General features: G+C 39.7%; 2 protein-coding genes across 5 annotated transcripts in view; one reads left to right on the top strand and one right to left on the bottom strand.

The window, feature by feature from the left end:
* Positions 1-20,336, top strand: part of dok7b (docking protein 7b) — a 31,785-nt gene extending 11,449 nt beyond the window's left edge. The window contains exons 7-13 of one of the 4 annotated variants that reach the window (XM_085161904.1): positions 2,223-2,330; positions 2,885-3,765; positions 6,917-6,988; positions 9,866-9,914; positions 10,301-10,453; positions 10,621-10,842; positions 12,329-20,336. In XM_085161904.1, coding sequence (XP_085018030.1) covers positions 2,223-2,330; positions 2,885-3,765; positions 6,917-6,988; positions 9,866-9,914; positions 10,301-10,453; positions 10,621-10,842; positions 12,329-12,465 — 1,622 coding nt within the window. In that variant the 3' untranslated portion in view covers positions 12,466-20,336. Of the gene's footprint in view, positions 1-2,219; positions 2,331-2,884; positions 3,766-6,916; positions 6,989-9,865; positions 9,915-10,300; positions 10,454-10,620; positions 10,843-12,328 lie in introns of all 4 variants that reach the window. The other 3 variants (XM_085161905.1, XM_085161903.1, XM_085161906.1) reach the window with 3 other exon arrangements.
* lrpap1 (low density lipoprotein receptor-related protein associated protein 1) lies at positions 11,963-23,994 on the bottom strand. Its single transcript, XM_085161913.1, has 8 exons — positions 23,662-23,994; positions 23,075-23,219; positions 19,284-19,414; positions 18,308-18,428; positions 16,888-17,043; positions 16,011-16,093; positions 15,285-15,461; positions 11,963-14,757 (listed from the first exon to the last, which is right to left on the bottom strand). The coding sequence occupies exons 1-8, from the start codon at positions 23,821-23,823 to the stop codon at positions 14,689-14,691; spliced, it is 1,044 nt and encodes a 347-aa protein (XP_085018039.1). The 5' UTR covers positions 23,824-23,994; the 3' UTR covers positions 11,963-14,688.
* Between the last annotated feature and the right edge of the window lie 2,307 nt (positions 23,995-26,301).

The raw sequence follows: 26,301 nt of genomic DNA, 5'->3' as shown, positions 1-26,301 counted from the left end.
GCCACAGTAACAGAAACACCACATGCTTTATGCCCCCAAGAGTCATGCTGTAGATTAAGGGTGTCATTCCTTTGTGTGTGACTTGTGCTTTACTGTAATATATTTCTAATTCCACAGTAATTTTTGCTTCGGGAACTGAATAGAGAGTTTGAATAAACATCACCTGAGCATCAACGTGTAATTTTTTACAGTTTGTAGTGAAATGAACATTGACACAGCATTGCACATTAGCTAGCATTGCTACACTTTTTCTGCATTCAAACTTAAAATAGTATCTGTCTTTTTTCACCCGGACCCATTTTCCCCCAGTCATCCATCATACTGGAAGTCTCTGAAGAATTATTTATATCTCACATGTCAGTAAGCACAGCGCTGTACTGAAGTTTTATACCGCTGAGGACAAATATCAGTCCTAAGACTTGTTCTTCTTTAACAGCAAGGGCTTTGCCAGCTTACTAGGACAGGTTTTTATCTGCATTAACATTTGCATACTGAATCTATGCTTTTCCTCATATTCTCTGCCTGTTGTTGTTTCATTTCTTTGTGTATTCCCTCTTTAGATTAGCTGAATTATGTGAAATCATAGCCAGGAATAATAAATATTCTTGAACTCATGCATAAGACAAACAAACAAAACAGAAGAGCCAGTGATAAAAACATTGCTCCATAGCCCCAGTACTGTTTAGTACCTTTAAATATAGTGTTTAGGTAGGTCTATACATTCTGAACAGTGACAAAAGTTGGAAACTATGTATAAGAATGACTCATGAAAATGTCTGTGTAGGTTCTCAGTCATCAAGGTCACGGCAGTACAAAAAAGAGCTTGGAAAGAAAGAGACTGGACTTCTCTAAGTTTCTTTTTCCTTTCCAAGCTCCTTATACTCATGAAAATGATAAACGCAGTACTGTTCAGCTAAAGCTGCAAATTCTGCACTTTAAGCCCACACTCATTATATAACTTTATGCGCTACATATTCTATTTTTAGCTTACTATAAATCTATATTTAAAGATAAACATTGCAAGTGCAAATACTGGTATTGGAGTAAAACATGTCTACAGACAAACTAGGACTAGATCAAACAAAATCAGGGCAAATAGCTGTGTGAATGCGTTGAATATCTGGGTCAACCAGTTTGACAGAAATGGGGGGAAAATGAATTCCAGGTTGAAAATAAACCAAAGTTCCCTCTAAGTTTTATTCCAGCATTAACCAGCCTGCGTCATTAGCTATGAGGCCCACTGTAACCCCACTGTGACATTCAGTGCTGAGAACTGGCTATAATTAGTCAAGTAGCTACGTTAGCAAATGTTAGCTGACACCTCACATAGTGTAGTGAAGAAACTTGGCATCTACATATTAGCATTAGCTGCTGGAGTCCAGGGAGTAGAGTTCCAGGTGTTAGGTTGTTGACACCTATACAAGCACCCACTGACCCACTGCAATGTGCGGACACTGGCGCGCACACACACTCAAACGCACACACAAACAGGAGCCATGCTGCCCCTCTAACACTCACTCGCCTCTGCAGTATGTATATATAGCAGGAATTAGGAGTGTAATTAGCAAGGTTTTACACAAAATTAGTGTTCTAACAGATTGTCGAGGCGCCTATAGCGTCCTCGGGAGATGTTAAATTTACAAGCTGTTGAAAGAATTAGATGGACACACACACACATGCACACACACTCATATTTTAAAGGGCAGCCTGATAAATGCAGCAGATGTCTCACAACTTTAGTTTTGATTTTACACATTTTGTATTAAGATCACAGCAGCATCTGAAATATACTCTAACACAATGAAACAGTTTATTATTGTGCTATAAAAAAAGTCAAATGTCAATGGCCTGGTGTTTTATTCTGCAATGTAACTTCATGTGCAACTAAAAGCACACCCCACCATTCAGTAGATCCACCTTTCGTAGTAGCATAATTTTCATGAACTTGTTAAATCATCTCATTGTTGTGGGCGAATTTTGGCCATGTCTTCTTTACAGTTTCGGTAGATTGAGGTTTGTAGGTGTGTCCTACCTTTCCGCCCCGTTTCTGCTCCCATCCCGATTTTTAGATTTGTTGCTGTCATCGAATTAAAAGCAAAAACAAAAACAATGAGCTAATATTTTTCATTAAATAGTAAAATGTCTCAGATTTCTGTGTTGTAAAGTATGGCTTAATGAGATTTGCAACTAACCGTTCATTCAATTATTTATTGACGTAGCAGATCCCAGTGCCGATCCAGCTTCAGCAGAGGAACGAATCAACCTCGAGGCATCAGTGCTGGAGAAAAGACTGAGCATGTTGTCTCAGTGCAGCTTAGCAAGCAGCACAGGTACGTTATTTTGTAAAGTTCACCTCAGCTTACACAGCCAACACATAACTCTTTTCATAATGTTTCATAGGGAAAAATTGCATCGTCTGAGGACCTTCAGATGTTTCTGTGAACTATGAATCTCTTTCACGTCGTTGCTCCGCGTATATTTGGACCGCTGACCTGACCACACAGTCGTTTAATCACTGCTCTATATTCATGCTGGTATTTCGGGATTTTCATCGTAATTATGTGTGTACATATGTAAATGTCAGTATAGTCAGAGCAGATGATTCATGCCTGCTGAGGGTTTGTGAAATAAATATTTCCTTTTCCTGCCCGCACTGATTAGCAGCACCTGTTAATGACCTGTACTGTAATTAATGTGCAGATGATTGAACACTGACTTCACAGAGTTGTAATAATTTGCCCACAGCACCAAGTTAAAGGTTTGATTTATATATTATTGATTAAACATCACTATCTGCGGCGTTTGGTGCTTACAAACTGATTTATTTCAGTGTGTGTCTCACTTATTACTCATTACAGTCAATTACCTTTCTCTCCCTCTTCAGCATCCTCTTACAGCTGCAGTACGTCTGTTGCTGGAGACGACCGCAGCAGTATTTCCAGCTCTTCCTCCAGTCAATCAGATGCGAGCTATGGAAGCAGACTTCCAGTGTGGGCGGAGCCATTAGGCAGACTGCACCTCTCCAGTGAGACAGCTTCAAGCTCTTCCACGCTGAAAGCACTGGCCAGTTCAGATGACCGGCTTTATTCTGCTGTTTTGGGAGGCTCCAGGAGCCATCCCTCCTCCACCCACATCCATCCTCGCCGTCTCCATGACAGCGGGCGGCAGAGTTCACTAGACAGTGGGATTGGGATAGCGACAGGCAGCCACTCTTCTTACTCAGGGAGCTATTCCTCATGTACGGGGAGTCTGGACATGGCCAGCGGGGGAGTAGGGGAGGAATTTGGCTCTGTGGCCAGCCTTCCTCCTGCTCCTTCTTTTCCTCCCTCACCTCCTTCTGCACCACCCCCAACTCCTCCTTCTTCTCCTTTTCAACCCATGCTTATCCCAGAGGGCAACACAGCCTCCTGTTCCTGCTCCTGCTCCTCCAGATCTGCATCTCGTACATCTCGAAGGCATAGTGAAGAATACCGGATTCCCAGTCTGCTTAGACTGTGGTATGATACCCCCAGGAGTCTGCTCCGAGCTCAACCTCAAAAGAAGCCATCGTCCCACGGAGCCCAGTCTGAGCTCAGCAAAGACAATAAGAGCAGTGGAGATGGAGGTGATGGTCAGGGACAAGGAGGAGTGACAGCTCAGCGTCAGGCCATGATGCAGCGCTCACACTCCTGGGGTAGCGAGAGGGCACCCTCTGTGGACAGTGAGGGGAGGTCCACACCCAGACCCTTGTTGGTCCCTGGAGGCTTGTTTAATGCAGAAAAGCAGGTACAGGGAGGGTCACAGTGTTTCACTCCCTCATTCTCTTCTCTCTGCTGTTTGCTTAAAGAAACAAAACAAATGAAATACTAATAATTACTAATCATTAAGTTAATCGCTCTTGCTAATCATGCTATACTTTGCCCCCACTAATGCAAATCTCCATAACGCACTAAATAAACCCACTATGGCGTATTTCTATTCTTATGCTATTAAAAGAGATCTTATGTAACTCTCCCCTTTGCAAATAGGCAAGAACGTGCTCCCAAGTAGAGTTGGGAAGTTATGGGAATAGGAAAGAGAGCAAGATGACTACAAGTGATATTCCTGAAAATCTGGGACCTGTTGTCACAAAATATTTAGCTCTACTAGAGTTGAGGTACCTCAGTGAAATTAGTAGAAAATAAATCATTCCCTGTCCAATAAAAGAAAACCTTCTGTGTTCAAACCCCTATTTGTGTGAAAGTACTGAAACATTATTATTATTAATTTGCATTTAAAGAAGTATAGTCAATCATTTTGCAGAATAAGACCCCGAGTTACTAAATACAACACAAATATATCACATTGAATGAGCAGGTTGCTTCCTGCTTTCAAAGAGACATTTTAATGTCATCATGTCTGGAAAACATAAACAATTTCATCATGTAGTTTTTTAAAATTTTTTATTTCAGCTTCATTTGTATTTTTATTTATCTTTCAACGGTAAAAGAATCCTCAGAAAATTTCCTGGATCAACATCAAGTAAAGGTGAATCAAATCTGTAAGTTAAAAAACAGACAAATCAACCACCTTAGTGCAGCGAATGAGCCTGAAAAACACTGGTTTTATTAATAAAATCTATAATGTTTTATTTTATGCTCTTTAATTAAAATAAAAATAAACCACAGCTGTTAATGCTGTGATATATATGCAACGTCTGCAGAAAAAAGTTAAACCATTGTATTTACATCCACCTATCATTAATTCTAAGTAGACCGAATACTCCAACGATCTATTTAGTATTTTTTCTCTTTAATGTCAGAAATTCTGTTGCTAGTAAAATCAAGAGGAAAAATATTTAAGAGCTTGGGTTAAAACAGAAACTTGCAGTGGAAATTAGTTGTAAGTGGAACACCAACACCTGCCAAAATATGCCCTTAAACAGTAATTTGGTGACGTTTTTAGTGGGTTTTCTTTTTAAATTAATAGCACCAGAGATCTCAACTTAAGTCTATTTTAATAAATCTATGGTCTATTTTCCTAAAGCACTTTCCCTCTGTTTGCCCTCTGCTTCACAGTATTACATAACTCTGCAGTTTGCAACTGATGCAGCAGCCCTTCAAGCAGCAATTATCTGGCCTTTTCACATAGACACCACTACTTGCTTTGGAACTAATGACTAACTTGGTTGGCTGCTTTTGTAATTGTGATTTACAGTACAGTCAATGCTTTAATGGATCATTAGGAAGCTGAAAAAACGGTGGAGGGGAGAAAAAAATCTGCCAGAGGAGCAGAGAAGTAGGAGGAATGAATTTCTCTATAAAATATTCTGTTTTGTGATTCAAGCTGAGGCGCACTAGCATTTCAAACCCTTATCGATGGCTTTAGGGACAAAACTTTTTTCCTTTCATTTGTTTTAAAATGTTATTTCTTTTCCACTTCATTCTGTTCTACAGTCCGGTGCTTTTCTGCACTCGCAGCATGCTTCCTGTGTCTCCTCCATATGGGCAGTTTAGGGTCCAAATGATTTTAGATGCCTTCGGCCTGAAAACCACAGGGTGAGGAACCATGGTGAGAAGACTTAGACACAGGCAGAAGTATGTGTGAACCAAAGCCAGGTTCTTCTCACTGTGAGCTGACAGTTCCACCCGCTGCGCCACTCAATCGCCCATATAGAAAAACAAAATCAGTGTGGGTGTCTGTCGCACACCTGTCTCGAGCTGGCGTTGTTTTTGATTTTCATACTTTTGTCTGAAACCTCAAATGCTCTCAGAAGAGACTTTCCCACATTGTGTGTAATTAATTTTTTTGATGGGTTGTGAAAAGCGCTTCCCCCTTGTAACAGGCAAATTATCATCAGAACAGGAGAGGAAACAGCATGTCTTGTGATTTCTGACAGGTTGTGTAGGAGTGTGTGTGTGTTCATTATACAGCGTGCATGCTGCAGAGAGTGAGAGGGAGCAAAGGGGACTGAAAAAGTTAATAAGTAGTGATGAAACTGGCTGAAATCCTCAGAGAGGAGAATCCCGCTGTGTGAAACACAAATGAGTTTTCCTTATTTTCATTCCTCAAGAGTTGGTGGTTCAGTGTAGCAGAAACTCAGCGTCCTTCATGTTTGGTAATGGTTAGAATGGTTTAGACAACTACATTACACAAGAGCAGTGGCGGTCAGTGAGGAACACAAGCTACACGCAGTTAAGTTTGCATCTGCCCATTTCGGCTTGGTCTTAAAAGGGCCTTAAACATTGAAACGTCGCATTTCAAAGTGAATGAACTGAGAGGATGCATAAAAAGACAGTAGCAGAGTTGTGCATGTGGACCATGCTAAGCTACTCTTGCAGAGTCCAAGAATCAGTGTATGGAGCTGATTATGAGCGTACTAAGCCCCTTTAAGGCCACTAATAAGCATAATTGCATGGTACTTTAATACTCTGAATGGAATTACAAAACTCAGCTTCGAATGTTTGTCTTTAAAGCTGAGCTGTAAATTAAGACTATCTATCTATTCTAATTCTATTCTATTCTAAGACGTTGGTTACAATACCTGAATTCACGTGTACCATCATGTCTGTTGAGACAGACTGTATGATGGATAATATCTGTGAAACTCCAGCCTGCTGTGTTATTAGCTGCTGAGGAGAGGAGTAAACGGTAAAGTGAGACATGCTGTCAGAGCTTTCTCATGTCTGAGCCAGCTATCCTTTAGTCTGCTTCTAAAGATGTCAGATCTAACCTCTCAGCTCTGCAGCTTTTTCCCCTCTTCACCTGTTCTCTGTTCCCCCTTTTCCTAAGTCTTTCTCCAAACCAGTTTATTTTCAAGCCTCTTTGGCTATAGCTGTTTTGCCTCCCTCCTCTGCATCCCCTTTCTCCGTACCTTAAAATCATGCCTTTTTCCTGAATTTTGCAGTAACAGCAATAAACCGAGCCTTGACAGTATGTCTTCTTATCTCCCACCCAGTGCAGTCATGGTTTAGACAACTACATTACACAAGAGCAGTGGCGGTCAGTGAGGAACACAAGCTACACGCAGGTAAGATTGCATCTGCCCATTTTGGCTTGTGCAGGGCAGGAGCCATAAAATTACTTTTGTAAGATGAAAGCAGGTCTTCAGCTGCAAGAAGAATACTCTGCCCTTTGGAATTAGAAGGGTTTCTGCACTGATTATCTCTAATGATTGCATCTTCAGTCACAATAGAAAAAACAAACAAACAAAACCCAAATATGTATAAAAGCCAGGGAGAGTAGAGCTATTACCATCAGCTGTGATAAAATAAAGAGGTTCACCTCACACAGATGTTGCTCCCAACACAAGCGTATTGTTTTTTGTTTTGTTTTGATGCTATAAAATTAGATTTACTATAGAAAATTCAAATTCTGCTCGGAAACAAACACTGTACGTAATAAATATTGTTAGTGGAAATGGCAGACATTTGGTCTTCTGTTCATGTATTTACACAAGCATCCTGCAGTGACGGTTTTGACCTTTCCAAAAAGCAAAGTGGTCATTAAAATTCAAATAAACTAATAACACTCAGACAGTTGTATTTTAAGGTCTTTAGAGACTTGCACAGTGATCAGACGGGTATTTGCACCATTTATCTGGTCTCATAAATATGTCTTGGATGTCTAACCTGAATGACTCTATCCACGTCATGCCACAGCATTGATTGGGTTAAGGTCACGATTCCTTGACTTGGTGATTCACAAGCATTCATTTTCTTCTTTTTCAACCTTTCATAGTTACAGTAATTGGTTTAATTGTTAAGTGAATTACTGGCCTGAGGTACCAAAGCAGTCCCAAACAATATATACGTTGTAATCTACAGATGTGAGGGCTATAGGTCTGTAGTCCATGAGTCTGTCTATATCAGTCTTTTTGGGCATAGAGATGATAGCGGAGGCCTTCAGACAGGTGGGAACGGTGGCATGAGTCAGGGAGAGTTTGAATAACCTGATGAGGATCCCTGCCAGTTGGTCCGCACAGGCTTTAACCACAGTCCCTGGGATGCCGTCAGGTCTTCCGGGATTCACCCCGGTCTCCTCCTGACCTCATGTTCCTGGAGGTACAGGGTGGATGTGCTGGGTGAAGGGGAGGTGGGGAGCAGGGTCAGTCGTGGAGGGGTGGTCTCAAACCAAGCAAAAAAGGTGTTGAGCTCCTCTGCAAGTTTGAGGCTGCTGTTAGATGTTTCTACTCTTGATAGGATTGGCTGTCCACGATTACACGTAGAGCACGATGCTCAGTACTAAAGAACTCAAAGGTAAAAGCTCAAAGCGTCCGCAGCAATCTCTTCACGTTAAAGTCTCTGTGTATGTGTCCACTATAAGAAAAAGGAAAAGTGTTAAAGGAAGGTCACTACAAACGAAATTACATTTCAGTCTGATTCAACACTGCAAAACACTGACTGCTGAATGTCTTTTGAAAGAACTTAATTTGAAAGAAAAAGGCAAAACACACATAAATCCTAACTGTAAAGCATGGTGGCAGGGGCATCATGGCTTCGGCTGCCTTGCTACCTCAGGGGCTGGTCACATTGGGATTATGGAGGAAATTTAACAGAAAAGTGTCAAAGCTGTAGTTTATGACCTGAAGTGTGGGCAGCTTAGGTGATCAACAAGAAAACAACCCAAAGCAAAGAACTAAACCAAAAGGAAGGAACTGTTATCAAATGGTCAAGCACTGACAGGTACTGACCTTCATTTTAATGAGATGTTCGGACATGACCCGAAGAGTGTTTTTAAATCAAGACATCCCAGAAATCTTTGTCCTGTTTAACCTGCTCCTCATCATACAGGAAACAGCTGATACAGGCTGCTGCACCTAAAAGAGGCTTAACGAGTCACCAAGTTAAGAGTTAACTTCTTCCAGCCTGGGCTGTAAATAATCACTGCTTGTCTGAAATGAAGACAAAAATACAACCGCTTGTTGGTTATTAGTCAGACTGAAAAACTTAAAACATCAAGTTTTCATTAATATCTCTATATCTACACGGCGTTTATGCTCGAAAAGGAGTAGAATAAAGTTTTAACTTTAAACCCCCTTTTTTCAAATTCCATTATTTACTAATCAATATTCAGAATACATATTTTTGGCTTCTGATTGCACCCACTCATAGGAAACAAAGCGAAGTTTAAAGTAGATGTGTTTTTTATTTATTCATTTATTTTTAAATGTTTTTTTTGTATTTTAAAGTCTTTATTTTTACGTTGGTGCATATGGCCAAAGTTTCAAATAATGAATTCAGTACAACTTATCCCAATGAACCAAAGCAGATACCCTTAGGCAAGGTTATGGATGTGGATTCAGAGAGATGCAGGTTCCAAATTCTGCTTGCAGTGTGTCTAAAAGATGTGTTCATAGTATGTGGATTGTAGAGTAGTGTCCCTGCAGATAAGTCTGTGGGGGTCACAAAAAGTTGGCAGGCAAACGAATTCTACTCTACGCTGAGGCTGAGGCTGAGGCTAGTCTACCTTTTAATATTGACGTCTCAGACGAACAACAGTGGCTTTGAGCACAGTAGCCCCACCTGCTGTTCACACCTTCTATTTGCAAGCACCAGCCAAGCTTAAAGACAGGCTTTAAAGAGTGGTCTTAAAAGGGTCTTTCAAAGTGAATGAACTGAGAGGATGCATAAAAAGACAGTAGCAGAGTTGTGCATGTGGACCATGCTAAGTTACTCTTGCAGAGTCCAAGAATCAGTGTATAGAGCTGATTATGAGCATACTAGGCCCCTTTAAGGCCATTAATAAGCATAATTGCATGGTACTTTAATGCTCTGAATGGACGACAAAACCCAGCTTCGAATGTTTGTCTTTAAAGCTGAGCTGTAAATTAAGATGTTTTTGACAAAATTCAAAAGCACTTTAAGGGAAATCTTTAAAATAATTGTTTGTGTCCCCTATGTTTTAGACTGACAGCTCTCCACTGATGCACCTGACACCTTCTGCAGATTCACAAGGTGTGTTTGTTAATGAAACTGTGTCCTTATTTCATTAGAAGCACTGCAAGATTCTTCCTCCATACATTTTTGTATGGAGGAAATTATGAGAATTTTAATGAGAAATTATGTTTCAGTACATTTATTCAAAGGGAAAATTATCAGTTACTTTCACTAAAGGCTGTTAAAAATGACCTTCACCTAAAATGGTGAAATAAATACATGCTGTCTATGGATCAGTAATAACAATTACATAATTTAACTACATCTGCTGGAAATATTAATAGATGTTTAGCTGATTAATGTTAAATAAGAACTTAAGGGACTGCTTTTTACATCATTACTTAATGTATACTGCATACTGAATGTTTGAGTCTAATCCTCGTGTCCTAAAAATGTGTTTCCAGACTCTCCTCTCTGTATCAGGGAGGAACGGCACGACAGCAGTGACATAAGTTCTAAGCTTGCAAATCTGAAGAAACTGTTGCCATCTCTGCTCTTGCATGCCCCTCCACCACCTCCTGTCCCACCGAGCATGCACAGACCAACATCAGCTTGTGGTAAGAAAATTTGTAATAAATCAAAACATCAAAACATCTCGTGTTTTCCTGGTGTAACAGTTTTGTTGTTGATATACTGACTTCTAACTCTAAAATGAATTAGATTTAACACCTTTTGTCCTGCAAACAACAGATTTAATTCCCCTGCTTTTGGTTTTCTCCTTCAGGCATGTTCAGGTTTTCCCACGAGGCTCCTCCGCCTGCATCCCTGGACTGCGGGCCTTGTAGTAACAGCAGTACTAATTATGTCAACATCCCCGTTAGCCCTCTGCTGTATAAAACTAGAGAGCTACTCTACACAGAGCTGGAGCTGCAGAAACCCAGCTCGGCTCCGGCCTCCAGTCCGCGCAGTGCTGAGAGAGGTAATGCAGTGCAGCTCTGCAGACTCAGTAAGAACATTGCACCTCAAACAGTTTTAGATAACTATTTATCTTTTTTATATTTTTGGTTTTATATATGCCGAGTGAATAGCTTCAAATCCCATGTTGCGTGCAATATCTCCACTGTTATAATGCATGGCATGTTTGAGACGTTGTTAGAATATGGAACAGCAAGCAAAGCTGGGGCAAACAGCTATGAAACAGATGGTTGATTTGTTGATTATTCTCTGCCTATCATAACAATATAATAGGTATGATGGGGGTCACTGCACCTAGTGCTCTGATTACCACTGGGCTCTTCTTGAGCATCATTTAATGGTAAGCCACCACTATGGATGCCACAGGATGTCAGTTACTGCTTCTATCTGCTGGTTCATACTGGGCAGTATACTGTCCTTCCATGATGGTTATTTGGGGATCTTATGACACTAATATCCATCTTTGGCCAGCTTATTATCACAGGCAGGTGTTCATAGACCCCTTGTTGTTGTACCCGGTATAAGGTACTAGCTTGCAGCTTTCACCCAAGCGGGTGGGGGTGATGATATTCTCCCCCCAACCTGTCGTCTTGGCTCCCCCTTGCCGTAGCATGTGTGTTGTACCTTCAATCTCTAGCCTTCTTTCGAATGTTGGAAAGCTGAGCTACTAGTTTTTCTCTTGCCCACCTTACTGGACCCAGACACCCCTTACTGGAATCAAACTTGTGACTCCCGCTCAAAAGGTCGTCTTACCTTATCACGCTGCACACACACACACACATATATGTGTATATATCTATATCTATATGTATGTATATATATATATATCTATATGTATGTATATATATATATATCTATATGTATGTATATATATATCTATATATATATGTATATATATATCTATATATATATATATATCTATATATATAGGTATATATATCTATATATCTATATATATAAATAAATCTATATATAGGTATATATATCTATATCTATATATCTATATCTATATATCTATATATATATATCTATATATATATCTATATATCTATATATATGTATATTTATATATGCATGAAAATGTGTTCTTAGATCAGCTCACACTGTTAGGAAAAGCCTGATAAATACGTTCAATAAATGAGGAGGTGCAATTTTTTTATGGAAAACAGTCAATTTATTTCCCGGTGCTGTAAACTAACTGAATTAACATAATCTGACGTATTTAGACTGTGAAAATGAAGCAATTTATTAGAGGGATGGAAAGCAATCTACATCAGTTAAAACCTAATAAAATGAGAGCATTTCGATTACAGGTAATTTTATGGCTTTTTAATACACAGATGAAGTTAATGTGTTAAATGTGTATTTCAGAAATACCAACTAAAAATCAGTCTGAGGAGACAGAAGGGGCAGAGTGAGGGTATAATGCATCTCTGGGAGACTGGTCTAAGATTATATGACACACTGTAGCAAGACTTTTTTTTTTTATTAACCCCCTCCATCATTTTCTCATCCAGAAGAGGGCTCCATCAGGTACGCCCACCTGGACATCACTGCCATGGAAACAGCTCAGAGAGTGGGGGCGGAGCATGTTCAGGCCAGGGAGGACAGACTGACTCAGCTGGAGAGCAGGCGGCAAGGGCCACCAAACTGACTCTGGAACGCCCAACTGGATGACACTTCAAAATAGTTTTGACTGCAGATTCTCTCCAACTCTCTGGAAAAGCTGACGTACTCAAATGTGGTGGATTAGCATACCGGTTATTTTGTACTTAATAACACACCCACAGTTGTGACATTGTAATGAAATTCCCACAGTCCATTCCACTAACGGTAAAGCTTTGGGAGCTTTCTTATGCAGCTTCTATTTTGTGTTAAGTGTTTTTCTCATACTTGCTTTTAAACTAGCTTTTTCCTGCGTTTGTCTCGATACCTTTTATCACAGAAATGTTACATAGTTGTCTGCATGGCTTTTATGCAAGATGCAAAAAAACTCAACACCCCCCCCCCCACACACACACACACACTCAATGTCTTCTTCAACACAGACATGAAAGTCAAGCCAGTTTAAAACATCATTAACAAGGTCTGTGGTTAAGCAGTAGTTGCAAATGATCTGCTGTGTTTTGCGATCCAGGAAAAGGCCTTAAAGGGGCGATTCCCCAAATTTAGTCACATTTTAAGTCCTTTTAGTATTTTCTGGATCCAGATTTGCCTTATAGGCAAAAATTTCTGGTTTGAGGAGGACACACAAACCCATCCTTATGTGATCACAAGTGAGTGTACTCAGTGTCAGTCCCAGGTGGGGATTAAAGGGAGGGCTGGATAAGGAAGAGCATCTGGTATAAAATCTGTGCCACATCAAAAACAGCGAATCCATCTGCTGTGGTAAGCCTTTGGGAATGAGCACACAGCTGAATGTCCTTTTATTATATGAGTCCTGGAACTTTATGATCACACCTTGTATATGCTGAGGATTGATGGAAACCTACCTTACCGATGCCAACCAGTAATCTCAAGACTACCAAGATTACTGGTTGAATGGCTTTAATTATAAGGGGATGGGCGTAAACTATTGTTTATCATCGTTATTGCGTATGGAAAACAAGAATAAATGACAGCTTTTTAAGCTGTAATGTATTTACAGTTCTTGCTGGGTTGATTTTCGTCAGGCTTTGTGATCACCATATAATTTATGCTACCTCTTTTCTCAAGAGGTCACCGACTGCCATTGGATTTGGATCAAAATAAGATTTCACAGTGAGATAAAGCCCACCTCATCTCATGCCTTACAATTGAATGCCAAGAGCCCCAACTTCCCTGGTGATCATTTCACCTCAAAGCGGAAAAGCATTCGATAAAAATAAGCAGCTTACAGTTATACCCAGGGTGCAAATTACATTAATCCAGGCCCATGTGGTCCAAGCAGGACATGACTAAGTAATCAGCCATCCAGAAACATTATTCATCACAGTAATCAATGCCTCTGCTTCTGGTCTGTGAGAGGCCAGGAACTGATGAATGGAAAAGCATAGTGTTTGTTTCAATTTCTCACCTCCCTCTTGATATCATCAGGACAAATTGTAAAATAATGGATGCAAATTTATTTTTATAATTTTGGTTCCCCACTAGTGTTTCTGAGGAGAAAGAAACAGCATGAGGATGACTCACGAAAATCTAACATTGTGCAAAAAATATCCTTTAATGTCACTACAGAGACTGCTTTTCTCTACAGTGTATTAAGTGCTTTTATTTATGCCAAAGCGTACGAATGTTGTAAATCTGTATTTTTAAAATATTACTGTATGTCTGTTTTTGGCACCTGTATCTTACTGATTATTAAAGATTGGTATTTTATTTTCAGATCACTAGTTTTCAGTGCTTCTACTCTTGATCTTCATTTTATATTGATCAGACAGTTCAAGTAACACCAAAATATGTCAATAGGGAAACTATGAGGTCCTACAGTGGCAACAGCACATATGTAATGTGGACAAACAGACCAACTGCTTCTGGTCTGGTCAAGACAGCCAATAGTGCTGTCTATCCCTTATCTACCACCAACAATAAGACATTATTTCCACTTGTTATACAAATAACTGTTCTATGGAGTACCACACTGGTACTTCTATATTTAATTTATCTGTACCTTGACTGACAGTCTGAGCTGCTTTATAATACTTCATGCATATTACATACATATAACCAGGAATTCACTCATTAAGCATTTCATTCTCTAGAAAAGTAGAAAAACACTCACAGAAAACACTGATTTTTTTTCTTAACAGCAGTTAAAAAAGAAATGGTGGCATGGTTGATCAAGGTTGTGTGCGACTAAACAAAAACATTACAGTTCTTTCACTGGCGTGATGACCTCTCAGAGTTCGTTGTGTTGGAGTCCCTGGCGAGAAATCTTGTTGGACAAATCCTGCATATGTTTCTTCATCTGAAATCAAACACACACACACGCCATTTAAATGCAAGACCACTATGCAGCTAAACAGGGGCTTGTCAACACAAATGATAATTAGTTTACTTCCTATGAAAACAACAAGTTTGCTTGTTTTCATAGTAAATTGTAATTCTGTTCACATTTCAAGCTCAAGTTGCAGGGAGTGAAAACTGGAAAACCAGTTGTCTTGATTTTATTTATGCATTTATGTTACTGTATTGGCAATGTTTGTTATATGCATCTGGTCTTACACTGGACTTTCAGCACACGTTAATACATACACTTCACTTAGATAAGTGTGGATGGCTTTGAGATGGTTATAAACTTTGAAGCGCAAACAAAAAGCTGTGAAAATAAAAAGCCACTTAACACTGGGACTACTGCAGTCCTCCAACAACCAGACCTTTCCAGCCTTACAAGCAATTACCAAATACTACATATAATTTATTATTCATTTCTAATGCGGGTGAGAAGTCAAACAGCATATTAAATGCTAAGAGAACCTCTTTATTCTTACTTACCTTGTAGCCCATCTCCCTAGTCTTCTCAGCGAGTGTGTCATACTTTTCCTTGTTCCTCTTGATGTGCTCTGTGTCTCCTAGAGCCTCTACATGCTGCAACTTCTGATGGGACAACTCCAGCTGCTCCTTGTAATGACTGTGCTTCTCTACTTTAGTCTCAAAGTGACGTAGCTCCTCCTAAATGAATAAGAGCAGCCAACATAGAGGGGTGTAAGTTCAGTTAACCTTCAGTTACATGCACAGCTGAACAAGTAGCTTATATGTATCTCAAGAGGCAAATAGAAGCGAAGTGCCACAGAGGAAATCCAAGCTGAATGTTTCCTGTGATAGATCTGATCCTGAAACCTGATAGAAACCCCAAAACATTTAAATTGAGTTGTTCACTGCAATCTGCTGCCCAAGGGGACAAACGGTGAAAGGAGCACAACGAGATCCAGGAGAGTGGAATACTTGTGAATTTCAAAAGTGCAATACATAAAAATGTGATCATAATAAGTTGCACTTTGCATGGCTTACCGTACACAAGTGGTACTTAGCTACTAAGTAGTGGAAAATAATACAGTTAATGCTTCTGTGCCAGAAGAGCGCTTGATTAAAAAGTTTTGTGGAGTTGGAGTCAAAGTTAGATTGTAGCACCGCATTAAAACAAAAAGTGTCATTTAGGAACAGACAGGGCAAGAGCGTGCTCAAAAACATAAAAGCAGTCACAAGAGATGTAAGCACTACCTTGAGAGACTCTAGCTCATCGTTGCTGAGGTTGGTTCTCTTGGCAGCCTCCCACAGTTCAATCACACGCGGCTCCCGAAACTCTACAGACCAGGAAGGGAAAGGCAGATGAAAAGATAAACAATCCAAAGAGACATTTTGGAGCCACAAACACTCAAGAGGAAGGCAGCTCTGAGGAGGAGCAGTCGCAGCAGATATTTCATATCATGCAATCACAGCAACGTATCACTTTATAGAAATACACACAAAATATGAAAGAGGCAAAATGCTCGCATTAAGAATTTAATCTTGAGGTGCTGTCACACACTCTCTCTTCGCTCCTGAAGTGCTACAAAACTGCAAGTGTAAAAGAAAAAAAAAAAAGAGGGGAGGGGATCAAAAACAGATTTCTGCAAGAGGAAGCAAAGATGTGAGGGGAACGAGTGGTTTAGTAAGAAACAACCTGGAGGTAGAGGCGCAGCAACGAAATCATTATGGATCAGCAGAAGGTACAATGCCTTCATCTAAACTTCTCAACAACCTCCCACTGAAACCTGCACCTGCAAGTGAAGCCTAACGCAAACTCTGCAGCACACTCGACTAACAGCAGCCTTACATATCTGAGGAGTGGAGATAAAATGCACCGGTGAGTGAAATGCTTTGTCTGTTAAACAGCACAAGGCCGAGCTGTTCGACGTCACTGGGCGAATGCAGCGTAGCGAGCTGCTTTCAATGAACGTCTTTAAAAAATGCAAAACACTTAAAGCCATCAGCCGTGATACGTTAATGTGTTATTATGATTACAAATCCTAGTAATTAAGCTGATGAGATAAATGTGGCATCTAATGGAGATGCAAAAAGAGACAAGCGGATCGTGTGTGTGCTTTTCATGTCTCACCGCTATCTTCGGTGAAGCCCTCGTGGCTGAGCTTACGGAGGCGCTCAAAGCCCTGGTTGAGGTCTCTCATTTTGTGCTTCAGGTCTGTGTGCTTCTGCTGCAGCACGTGCTCTTTGGTATCACCCTCCAGGGAAGAGATCACGTTCTTGTGTATTTCTGTTGAGAGGAACAGATGAAAGGAAATAAAGGGGAGAAGAGGGAGAGAGGGGGCAAATTAGAAGTGAAAAGCCCACAGGGTTGTGTGGGTGGGTTAGATAGGAGTGAGGGCAGAGGAGACGGATGGAGAAAATGAGGGATAGATGACAGAAGGGAATAGGAAAGAGACAAAAAGTAAATTAAACTAATAAAAGATAAAAAAGAAAAGCAGTTTTTATTAGCAGCTTTTTACATCATTACATTAAATAACCCGTTAAAGCTTAAAGTCATTTTAGAAAACTGGCTTATTTGTCATTTATTTAGCAACTTTTTCACGAGAACCTTGAACAGCCTGTGTGGTGCTAGAAAAAGGTAAAAGCCAAACAAAGCCTAAGTGTACAGCACCACACTGACTAAATGATAACAGTTGACATTTGAATGAAAAAAGGGGAAGAAAAGAAAAAAAAGAAGAGAAGCCAAACTGGATGAAAACTGAGGAAACTAGACAGGCAGTGGATGGACGTGGAGGTACTGTGGAAGTTCACAGTCACTCCCTCAAGGCAACATGTGATTGGCTTAATATTTAAAAGCATCAGACAAGCAGAAGAAATACCCCTGGCTTGTGTGGCAAAAACGCAGCGCTGTGCAGCGCTATCGGGAAAGTTCTGGCACGTAACAGCTGCAAAGTGTCAAGTCACATCCGAAGAAGACGTGCCTGTCCTCCCCGTGCCTACTTGAAACACAGTGGGGCCTGTCAGCTCCTCTTAAAACTCACAGCTTGATGTGATTTGACAAGCACTGATAGAGCACAAAGTAGTGGGTGGTAACATGTGCAGTCTGATACCTGCCACCTACGTATATGACCACAAGACTGAGCAGACAGACAGACAGCACTTCAGACTTCAACCCTATAAAACACGGGTATGCAGAACAGCCATGGCATCTAGAAAATATTACTTTATAACCTCGTAAGCCTTATTTCTTACATTTCTTACATTTACTCCGCTTTTGTTTTTTAAAATGATTCTGATATGATCACAAACACCAGCTAGGTTTGCAGAGAATAAAATAGCAGTAAATGGCATAAAAGGGTCAATAAGAGCTGCTAAGATAGAAAGGGATATTCTGTAAGAGATCTTGAATAGACGAAGGACGAAGCAACAGAAAGGAGGACTGGGCTGAAATGCTTTTAAACCTGACCTCAGAAAACACTAATAAAGCTAAACAGAAGTAGTGCGACACACGCGCTTGCAGCGGATCAAAGGGAGTGATTCACATGGCTCACCCTCAGTCCTGCTGACGGTGTCCATGAGGATGTTGTACTCGTGGATCTTGTCCTTGTGGTGCTGGAACTCCCTCTTCAAGTTCAGCAGCTCCTCATCAGAGAACTTCCCCGAGATCTTAGCCTGGTGGGGGAAGAGGCATTAGAGATATAGAGGATTTCGTTTCAAAGGCATCAGAAGAACGAGGATCTTTTGCATGGGAAAGAATTTACTATTACAAGTAGCAGTAAAAGAATCAACGCTCAGTACAGCAGGACTGTTTGGTAAGAGTCTGAGAAGGTTTAGGCTTATTAAGTGTAGTGATTTTAATGATTACATTTATATGGATATTTTAAAGTCAATCAACTATATTGGACATATAAAAATAGTCAGAGATTGCTCATTTTCACACAAAGACTTTAGAAAATTGGGGAGTTGGGGTCTACGGTGTGAATGCTGGGGTGGAAGAGAAGCTGAAACAGTGATGCAAGGCAGCAATCAGTGTTGTCAGTGTATGATGCAGCTCGAGTTTCCTGCTTGAACTAGCTCACGCTGCTCCCTTTGTGACTGGTTGGCCATTAAACAAGTTTAGATCTTACAGATTTGATGTAATTTGATAAATGAGTTATGAAGTTCTGATTAGACTGAATGTATCTGTCGACTGTGTATGGAAGAAACCCCTTGAAAGTGGATTTGCTGTGTTCAGTGAAAATGATGAAATCAGAGACTCACTAAACATTTTACAAGCTTGTTACCTTGTAAAGTGTTTAGTTCTCTTGTTCTTTGTTTCTTGGAAGCCGAGTGGCACTAAGCTGATCTGAAGTTCATGTCCATAAGTTTTTATTTTTACTGGCTGTGGTAAGGTTTTTAAAGAGGAACGGCAACAGGGTTGGCATTGAAGTCCTACAGTTACACTACAAACAATGCAAGCATTAAATCAAAGCACCTTACATAAAGCAATACTTCAGTATTTTCAGAATTATGCACACAAACACAAACCTTGTTCCAGAGTTTGTCCAGTCTGGGATCCTCAAATGCATCTTCCTCCTTGATGTCGTGATCTTTCAGTGAGTTGCTCTCCAGTGGCCGTGTGTCCCTTTTCCCATCCATCCCATACTTGGCGAGGATCACTGCATAACACAACCACAAGACTTTAAACAAACGCTGTGTTGAATTATCCTGACGTGAGCCTCTAAGGAACAACAACAGAGGCTGTATCTTGGGAGGAAGCGGGAGATAGGCAAGAGAATCTAAAGTGACTAAGACATACATATTAATCATTTAACAAGACTCTAAACCCCTTGACAGTAACTCATAAATTTCAAAGGAAACATCAAGGGGAGTAGGATCCCTAATGAAGGTAAAGAAGAAGTAGAGCCAGACCAATATATTTTTAGTGGTTATTTTATTTTCCTGGGGCCTTTCTGTGTGGAGTCCAGCTTCTTCCCACAATCCAAAGACATGCAGTTAGTAAGGTTCAATTAACTGGTAATTCTAAATTGTCCATAGGTTTGAATGTGAGTGCGAATGGTTGTCTCTCTCTGTGTTAGCCCTGTGACAAGACTGGCAACCTGTCCAGGTGTGTACCCTGCCTCTCGCCCTATGGTAGCAGCGATAGGCTCCTTAAGCCCCGTGACCCTGACAAGGATAAGTGGAAGAGAATGAAATATGCATTTGTTGTCTAATATAAGCATATATTCTTTTCTTCCCTTGAAGAAAAGCAAAAAAAGATGCTTGGTGCAATTTATAAACTTTGTAATCACATAGTTGCTGGTGACTTAATGCATCACTGCACGTAATTTTCTCCCAAATGCGAAATTAATCACTTTCCACCAGCTTCATCCAGTTATGAGTTTGTCATAGTTTCTATCATATATCAGCCAAATCTACATAAACTGTGACTTAGCAGCAAAACACAGTCAGATGTTACCCTGACTGACATATGATGACAGCCTTCTCTGTTTTCTTTATAGCAACTAAATAAAAGCCAAACAATAACTTGGTCACCCTACCGAGTCAAAGACCTCTGGGAAATCATTTTGGGCCAGTAAGTCTGTGCCTAAGTTAATATGGAAAAAGTGAGCAGTAAGTTCTGATCTATAAAGCTATAGCTCTTTGGGGGCAGGGGTGGGACATGGTAAATGGACTGGTTCTTATATAGCACCTTTCTACTCTGAGCTCTCAAGGCCACTTGTCTCACTCACCCATTCACACAAGCACTTTCTTCTATGTAAGTGCTTTCTATCTAACATTCACACGCATTCATACTCGGATGGATGCACTGGAGAGAAACTTGGGGTTAGTATGCTGTCCAGTGATATTTGGCATGCAGACTGGAGCAGATGGTGATCAAACCAACTTCTGATTAGTAGGTAACCTGCTCTACCACTTGAGCTACAGCCACCCTGGACAAAGGCCAACTTCATTGGATTTACAGGTTTCCTTTCAGGATTGTTTGAGTTCCTATGTCTGCTGTATTATATTATATTTCTGTGTATACAGCACATGATAAAGCTGCCAATGGCTTTTAAAAACAACCTCGAATGAATATTTTTTCAAGACATTAAGTAGTATTTGTCAATTAATTAATTTAGTAGCAGTGGCATTGTGAACAACCCCACAATTTGGCAGAATGTCTACATCATTAAGTGAATGAGACAAGAGATAATAATAATGATGATAATGATAATTATCGTTATTAATAATAATAATAATAATAATAAGCACATTCAAAAACCTTCAGGAAAGATAACTATTATTATTGGCAAATATTTGATAGTAAAAAGGTAAATATTTGTCAGTGACTGCTGACCTGTCCAGGGTGTACCAGCCACGCTCCAGTTATTCTGTGACCCTGAACTGAATAAGTGGTTAAAAAATTGATGAATTTGGCAAATTGAAAAACAAAGCATATAAAGATGGACTTGGGACTGAGAAATCTCTGCCCTCATTATTCTCCAGCGTCTCCAAACGTTTATTGTAGGTGCTGATTCAGCACCATCACAGCATTTTTGCAAATCACCAGTGTCATTTATTAACTTCAAGAAGTGTGTTTACATTTAAAATCTTCATTAAGACTGTCGAAAGTCTCTGTGGTGCTGGAGCAGTTAAACAGTTTACATTACACACTTTCATCGTTGTGTGTTCACGTTCTCCGACTGACCGGTGTGAGGGGTGTCTTTTGGCATATAAAATACATCAAGAACAAGCGCAGAGGAAATGAAGGTAATGAGGGAGACAAAATGACTGTGAAGCTCAATTAGAATGAGTTAAGGAGAAGGACAGGAGCACGGAAAAGATGACTTGATGCGCTCCTTAAACATTTATATTTAGCCAGCTAAAGGAGAGACTGTGTTGCTCTGCCTGTAGCAGGAAGGTCACTGCACCACAGGGGAGCGAGGAAGGAGAGGAACCAGAGCAGGTGGACTGCTGGCCGAGCTCTCACAAGGAATAAAGGGAGATACAATATGCCTATCCTTTAAAATCATACAATAGCACCTCAGTCTAAACACTGCTAAATACTACATAAAGAATATCTAAAACGTAATTCAAAATACAGAAATATCTTTTTACCCACAGCCTGAATAGCACAGGAGAAAATTAGCATGCTTTTAGTAAGTCATCTGCCAGGTGACAAGTGAACAGATTAAGTGACATATGAAGAGTGCTACTGATAACAGCAGGAAGGAGCAGTGGGGGAAATCACTACCACAGCTTAGAAGTATGACCTTCAGAGTTTATTTCAAATGACAAACCAGTACATCAGAAAGTTTACTCCGGTTAAACTTTTACTTTTATGGTCAAGTATGTGATCCTTAAACTTTGCCATGTTTAGCACATATACTATAAAAAAGTACATGAACTTAATCTATCATTAAACATTTTCTTTGTCTTTGTTGGATGGACATCTACAGTATATGCCTTGACTAAATTAGATCTACCTAAACCATCTGTCTTAACATGTCTCTTTTTAGCACTGGGTTTAAATGACATTGAAATTCAGAAAGTTTAAAGTTAGATTCAAGATTATTATTTTTTCTTACAACACTAGCAAAGCAATTTAGGACCCGTTTCATGTCTACAGTGGCAAGAAAAATGGAGGAATCTCAAGCGTCTCAGACAGTTTTACAAGATAAAACTTCTGTAAAGTCTTTTGTTTGTGTTTTTGCATGAGAAGATTTAGTTTTATTATTTTCCAAGGTTTGAAACAAAAACTAAAGACGCTGTTCTCAAGCCAGGTGTCATTAACCTTCTGCTTTCCCATATTAGACAAAAAGAAAATTAAAAGGAATAACTTTAAATTCATTAACTCTAAAAATATCTGTCTTTTTGATGAGAGAAGATGGCTCTTACCAACGCATCGTGACCCACTGATTAGAGAGGCAAGATAAGATGCTGAAGATGGAACTACTATGCAGGAGAGAAGGAGGCAGATCACAGAGGAGGTTTATAAATGTAATTGAAGAGGACATACAGAGGGTTGCAGTGGCAGAGAGGATGGAAGATGATGCTAGGGATAGGCTAGATGATCTGCTGTGGTGGCCCCTAAAGGAAGCAGTGAAAGGAGAGGTAGAAGAAGAAATCCTGTGATACTCTCTGTTCCTGTTTTTTTGTTGTTGCCTTTAGTGACTACTGGTGTGTTAGGATATGTTGCAGTCATTATTACTAATCAAACCCATAAAAATGTCAGTACAGGGACTGTTAAAGATGGTGATTAAGGATCGAGAGGAAACTGACTCAGGACAAAGCTCTAACTACTGCTGATTGAATCAGTCTGCAGGTTGTCTTACCATGGAAGTTGCGCCTGAGCTGGGCCTCCTTCTCCCCATTTTCATCGAATCCCTCCACCTTCATTTTTTTCCACTGCAGCTCATCTTTCTCCTGGATCTTCAGGTCACTGTGCAGCTCAGCCTGCCGGACTGGAGACAACTGCATCTGTTGAATCCAAAAGAGCAGAAAATGTTGGCTTTGTTAGACAGGCAGAGAAAGAAAGTTTGCAGAAACAGAAAAGTACACAGAGAGATATTTTTTCCATAATCCTAATTTTGCTCACAATAACAGTCTATTAAATATTGACCAAAGATCTGATGAGGCAGCTGAAGAGGCAGTTAAATGCTAAATGATGCTCACTGGGATTAGCAGTAAAACGCATTTTTCAACAATTTTCCAATACCAAGCTTGGCCCACCTTCTTATCTGTAAGTACCAACTTCACAATGAACAACTAAGGAAACGTCCACCTGATCCCCTGGGTCTGTGCATAGCTCAGTACGTCGATCACGTATGTATCTCTTATTGCCCTGTCTTCATTGTTTCAGCATTTTCCTCTAATTATTTGTGCTACATAAGTCGTGCTGTTGATCGTCTTAAATACATACCCTTTGAGCTTTCTCCCAGACCTGGTTTAGCTTAGCTATCCTGAACTCCACTGCCTGCCCATCTCTGTCGTTCGGTTTGGGCTCATTCAGCTCCCGAGTGTATTTCCCGGCCATTACACCAACGCCGAGACACAAAGCTGCGAACAAACACTGCAGCCTCATTTTCAAAACAACTCTGCGCAACTAACGACAGAAAAAACACCACCAAAATACTTAAATGAGCCACACAGCACCACAAACGGGGTATTGTTGTGATTCACTGGAGTACCGAAAGTCATATGCTCAAAAGAGGCGGGCATTTCCGCGAGAAGTGCACTGTGGGATATGTATTTTCTTGGCGCAGCCTTTGTGTAGCTACTAAAGCGGAAAGAGCGTTCCTTGAACTACACTGGAAACGCCGCTCTGCGCTGTTACCTAGCAACAAGTCTGCAGACTCCGACAGCAAATAGAAAGCCTCCACGCGTTTACTGTACTAGTATGGATGCTGTCTCTATTTTCAAGTACCCGTTGAAAAGACCAAGTAACTTTAAAACACTGGGATGACGGAAACACCGCTTTCTTAAAGGAGATACCAAAGACGATACCTGACTATAACAGTCATCCAGTTAACTGGATGCGAAGTTTTTCTAAAAGAAAACGAAAAGAATTTGATATCCATTATCCATTATTATTATTATGGGATACTGTGTAAAATATAAGTAAAAACAAAAAGCAATGATTTGCAAATCTCATAAGCCCATATTTTATTCACAAAACTACACAGAAAACATATAAAATGTGTAAGCTGAAACATGTTTTTCAGCTTATGCATTTTAAGCTGAAAAACATTTTTTCAGCTTAAAATGAAAAATGTTCTCATTTTTTGTTGGTATCTACAGCTAAGAAGGTAAGCCATTAGTTAACATTTCAATAAAAATGTTAACTAATGTTAAACTTGATGGCAGCAACCTGTTTTACTACTTGTCTAACAACAAGTTAGTATCAGTCCTGGGTACTTTTTGTGTTTAATGATACAGCAAATGTTTTCAGTTGGTGAAAGAACTGAACTGCACACAGGCCAGTTTAGCACTGAAAGGCTACCTAAAGATTTGACTTTTTGTTTTATTACAATAAAAGATAAAACATTTACAAAAATCAAGCCTGCACATGAGTGACTAAAACCCATAAAAATAAGCCAGCAAACAAACAGAAACCCCTGCAAATCAAACCAAACCAAACAAACCAAAACAGGCAAACAGATAAAAAACTAAAAACTGTGTGCTCCTCCAAAATTGATCTAAATGCCAAAAAATGTATAAGAAGAAAAGCTTTTATTGTTTGAAATCACTGAGAAACTGCTTTTACAGTTTGGGTCAGTGGTCAGTTACCTAAAGACCCAACTGTTTATAAGTTTAAAGGAGTTAAAACACACACACACACACACACACACACACACACACACACACACACACACACACAAATATTATTAATAGTCGGTTTTGCTCACTACATATCAAAAAAAGCTGAGATAATCAAAATTATTGAGAGACAAAATAATTTTTTTATTATTGATCCGACCTTGAGTATATTGTTTCTATAGCGTTCATGCTTATATACCACAATAACTGAAGTGTCTTTGTTCGACTATATTAAACTGTGAGGACAAAAAAAGTGAGACAGAAACACATTATACTGCACTTCTTGATAAAATTGTTTCAGAACTTTATTGTCAATAAATCTGATCCAGCTGAAATTGAATTGAAGTGAAGTGAGGCTGGGAGAGAGAAAAAAAATAATGGGTTTGTGGGTGCGTGCTATGCAGCATCTCACAGGCGGCATCAAAAGTCCAAAACAAATCACACAGTCATTTGATCAGAAATCTACTGTTTAACACAGTCCTTCAGTCGTTACCCAACAGGATGAATCCAGTCATATTCCCAACAGAATGTAGACATTAGTGTTTAAAAGTTAGTGGTCTGTGTCAATTTGATCATCTAAAAATGAAAAGATTTACATGTGCATATATTGAAATTTGAAGACACAGCCTGCCAAAAGCAAATAAACCAGATGTTTCTGTGATTTTGCAGAGTTCAGTGCATAAAGTAAGAACCATTGCCACAACACAACAACAGAATATTCATGCAATAATGGATCAAACTTACAAGCAAAATTAGAGGGTGCATATAAAAAGAGGAACAGAGCCAGAAAGCTGAAGCATCTAATGTTTGATGAATACTGATGTATTCATGCCTGGATTTAATTGTAGTTTCCTACCCGGTTGTATAAAATGTGAAAAACAAAGTCAGACAAATGTTCAATAAATATCCTTTCAGGTTAAAACATTTTTAGCACCCATTTAGAGCACTGTTAATCAAACGGCGTTTCTACAAACTATCTCCCCCTTTTGATGAACCAAATTAATTCATAGTTAGAATAATTTGGCTGTTATGACTCTTTACTTTCATCACTTGGTGTTCATTTACATATGTAAGAAACTAAAAAAAGAATCAAAACGTTCTTGAAATTTTCAGCCCTTATTTCTCTCTCAGCATTTCTTTTGTTTTTAATCTCTATTTATAGCTTCTACGGCTAACGGCCTTTGGTATTTAATGAGCAGAAATGTCCACCAGAAATCTGCTACTGATTGAGCCGCACTTAATT

This window comes from Neolamprologus multifasciatus, chromosome 6, assembly GCF_963576455.1.
Source record: "Neolamprologus multifasciatus chromosome 6, fNeoMul1.2, whole genome shotgun sequence".
NCBI lineage: Eukaryota > Metazoa > Chordata > Actinopteri > Cichliformes > Cichlidae > Neolamprologus > Neolamprologus multifasciatus.
The sequence above is the reverse complement of the archived record's forward strand: the minus strand, read 5'-3'. Positions and strand labels throughout refer to the sequence as shown.

What these genes read in the sequence shown, in the direction of transcription:
- lrpap1 (XM_085161913.1), bottom strand. Translation starts at nt 23,823, where the DNA reads ATGAGGCTGCAGTGTTTGTTCGCAGCTTTGTGTCTCGGCGTTGGTGTA. An exon ending in CACCGTCAGCAGGACTGAGG is followed by an intron (nt 17,044 to 18,307) that starts GTGAGCCATGTG and finishes TCCTCTCAACAG; the next exon opens with AAATACACAAGAACGTGATC. An exon ending in ATGAGCTAGAGTCTCTCAAG is followed by an intron (nt 15,462 to 16,010) that starts GTAGTGCTTACA and finishes TTATTCATTTAG; the next exon opens with GAGGAGCTACGTCACTTTGA.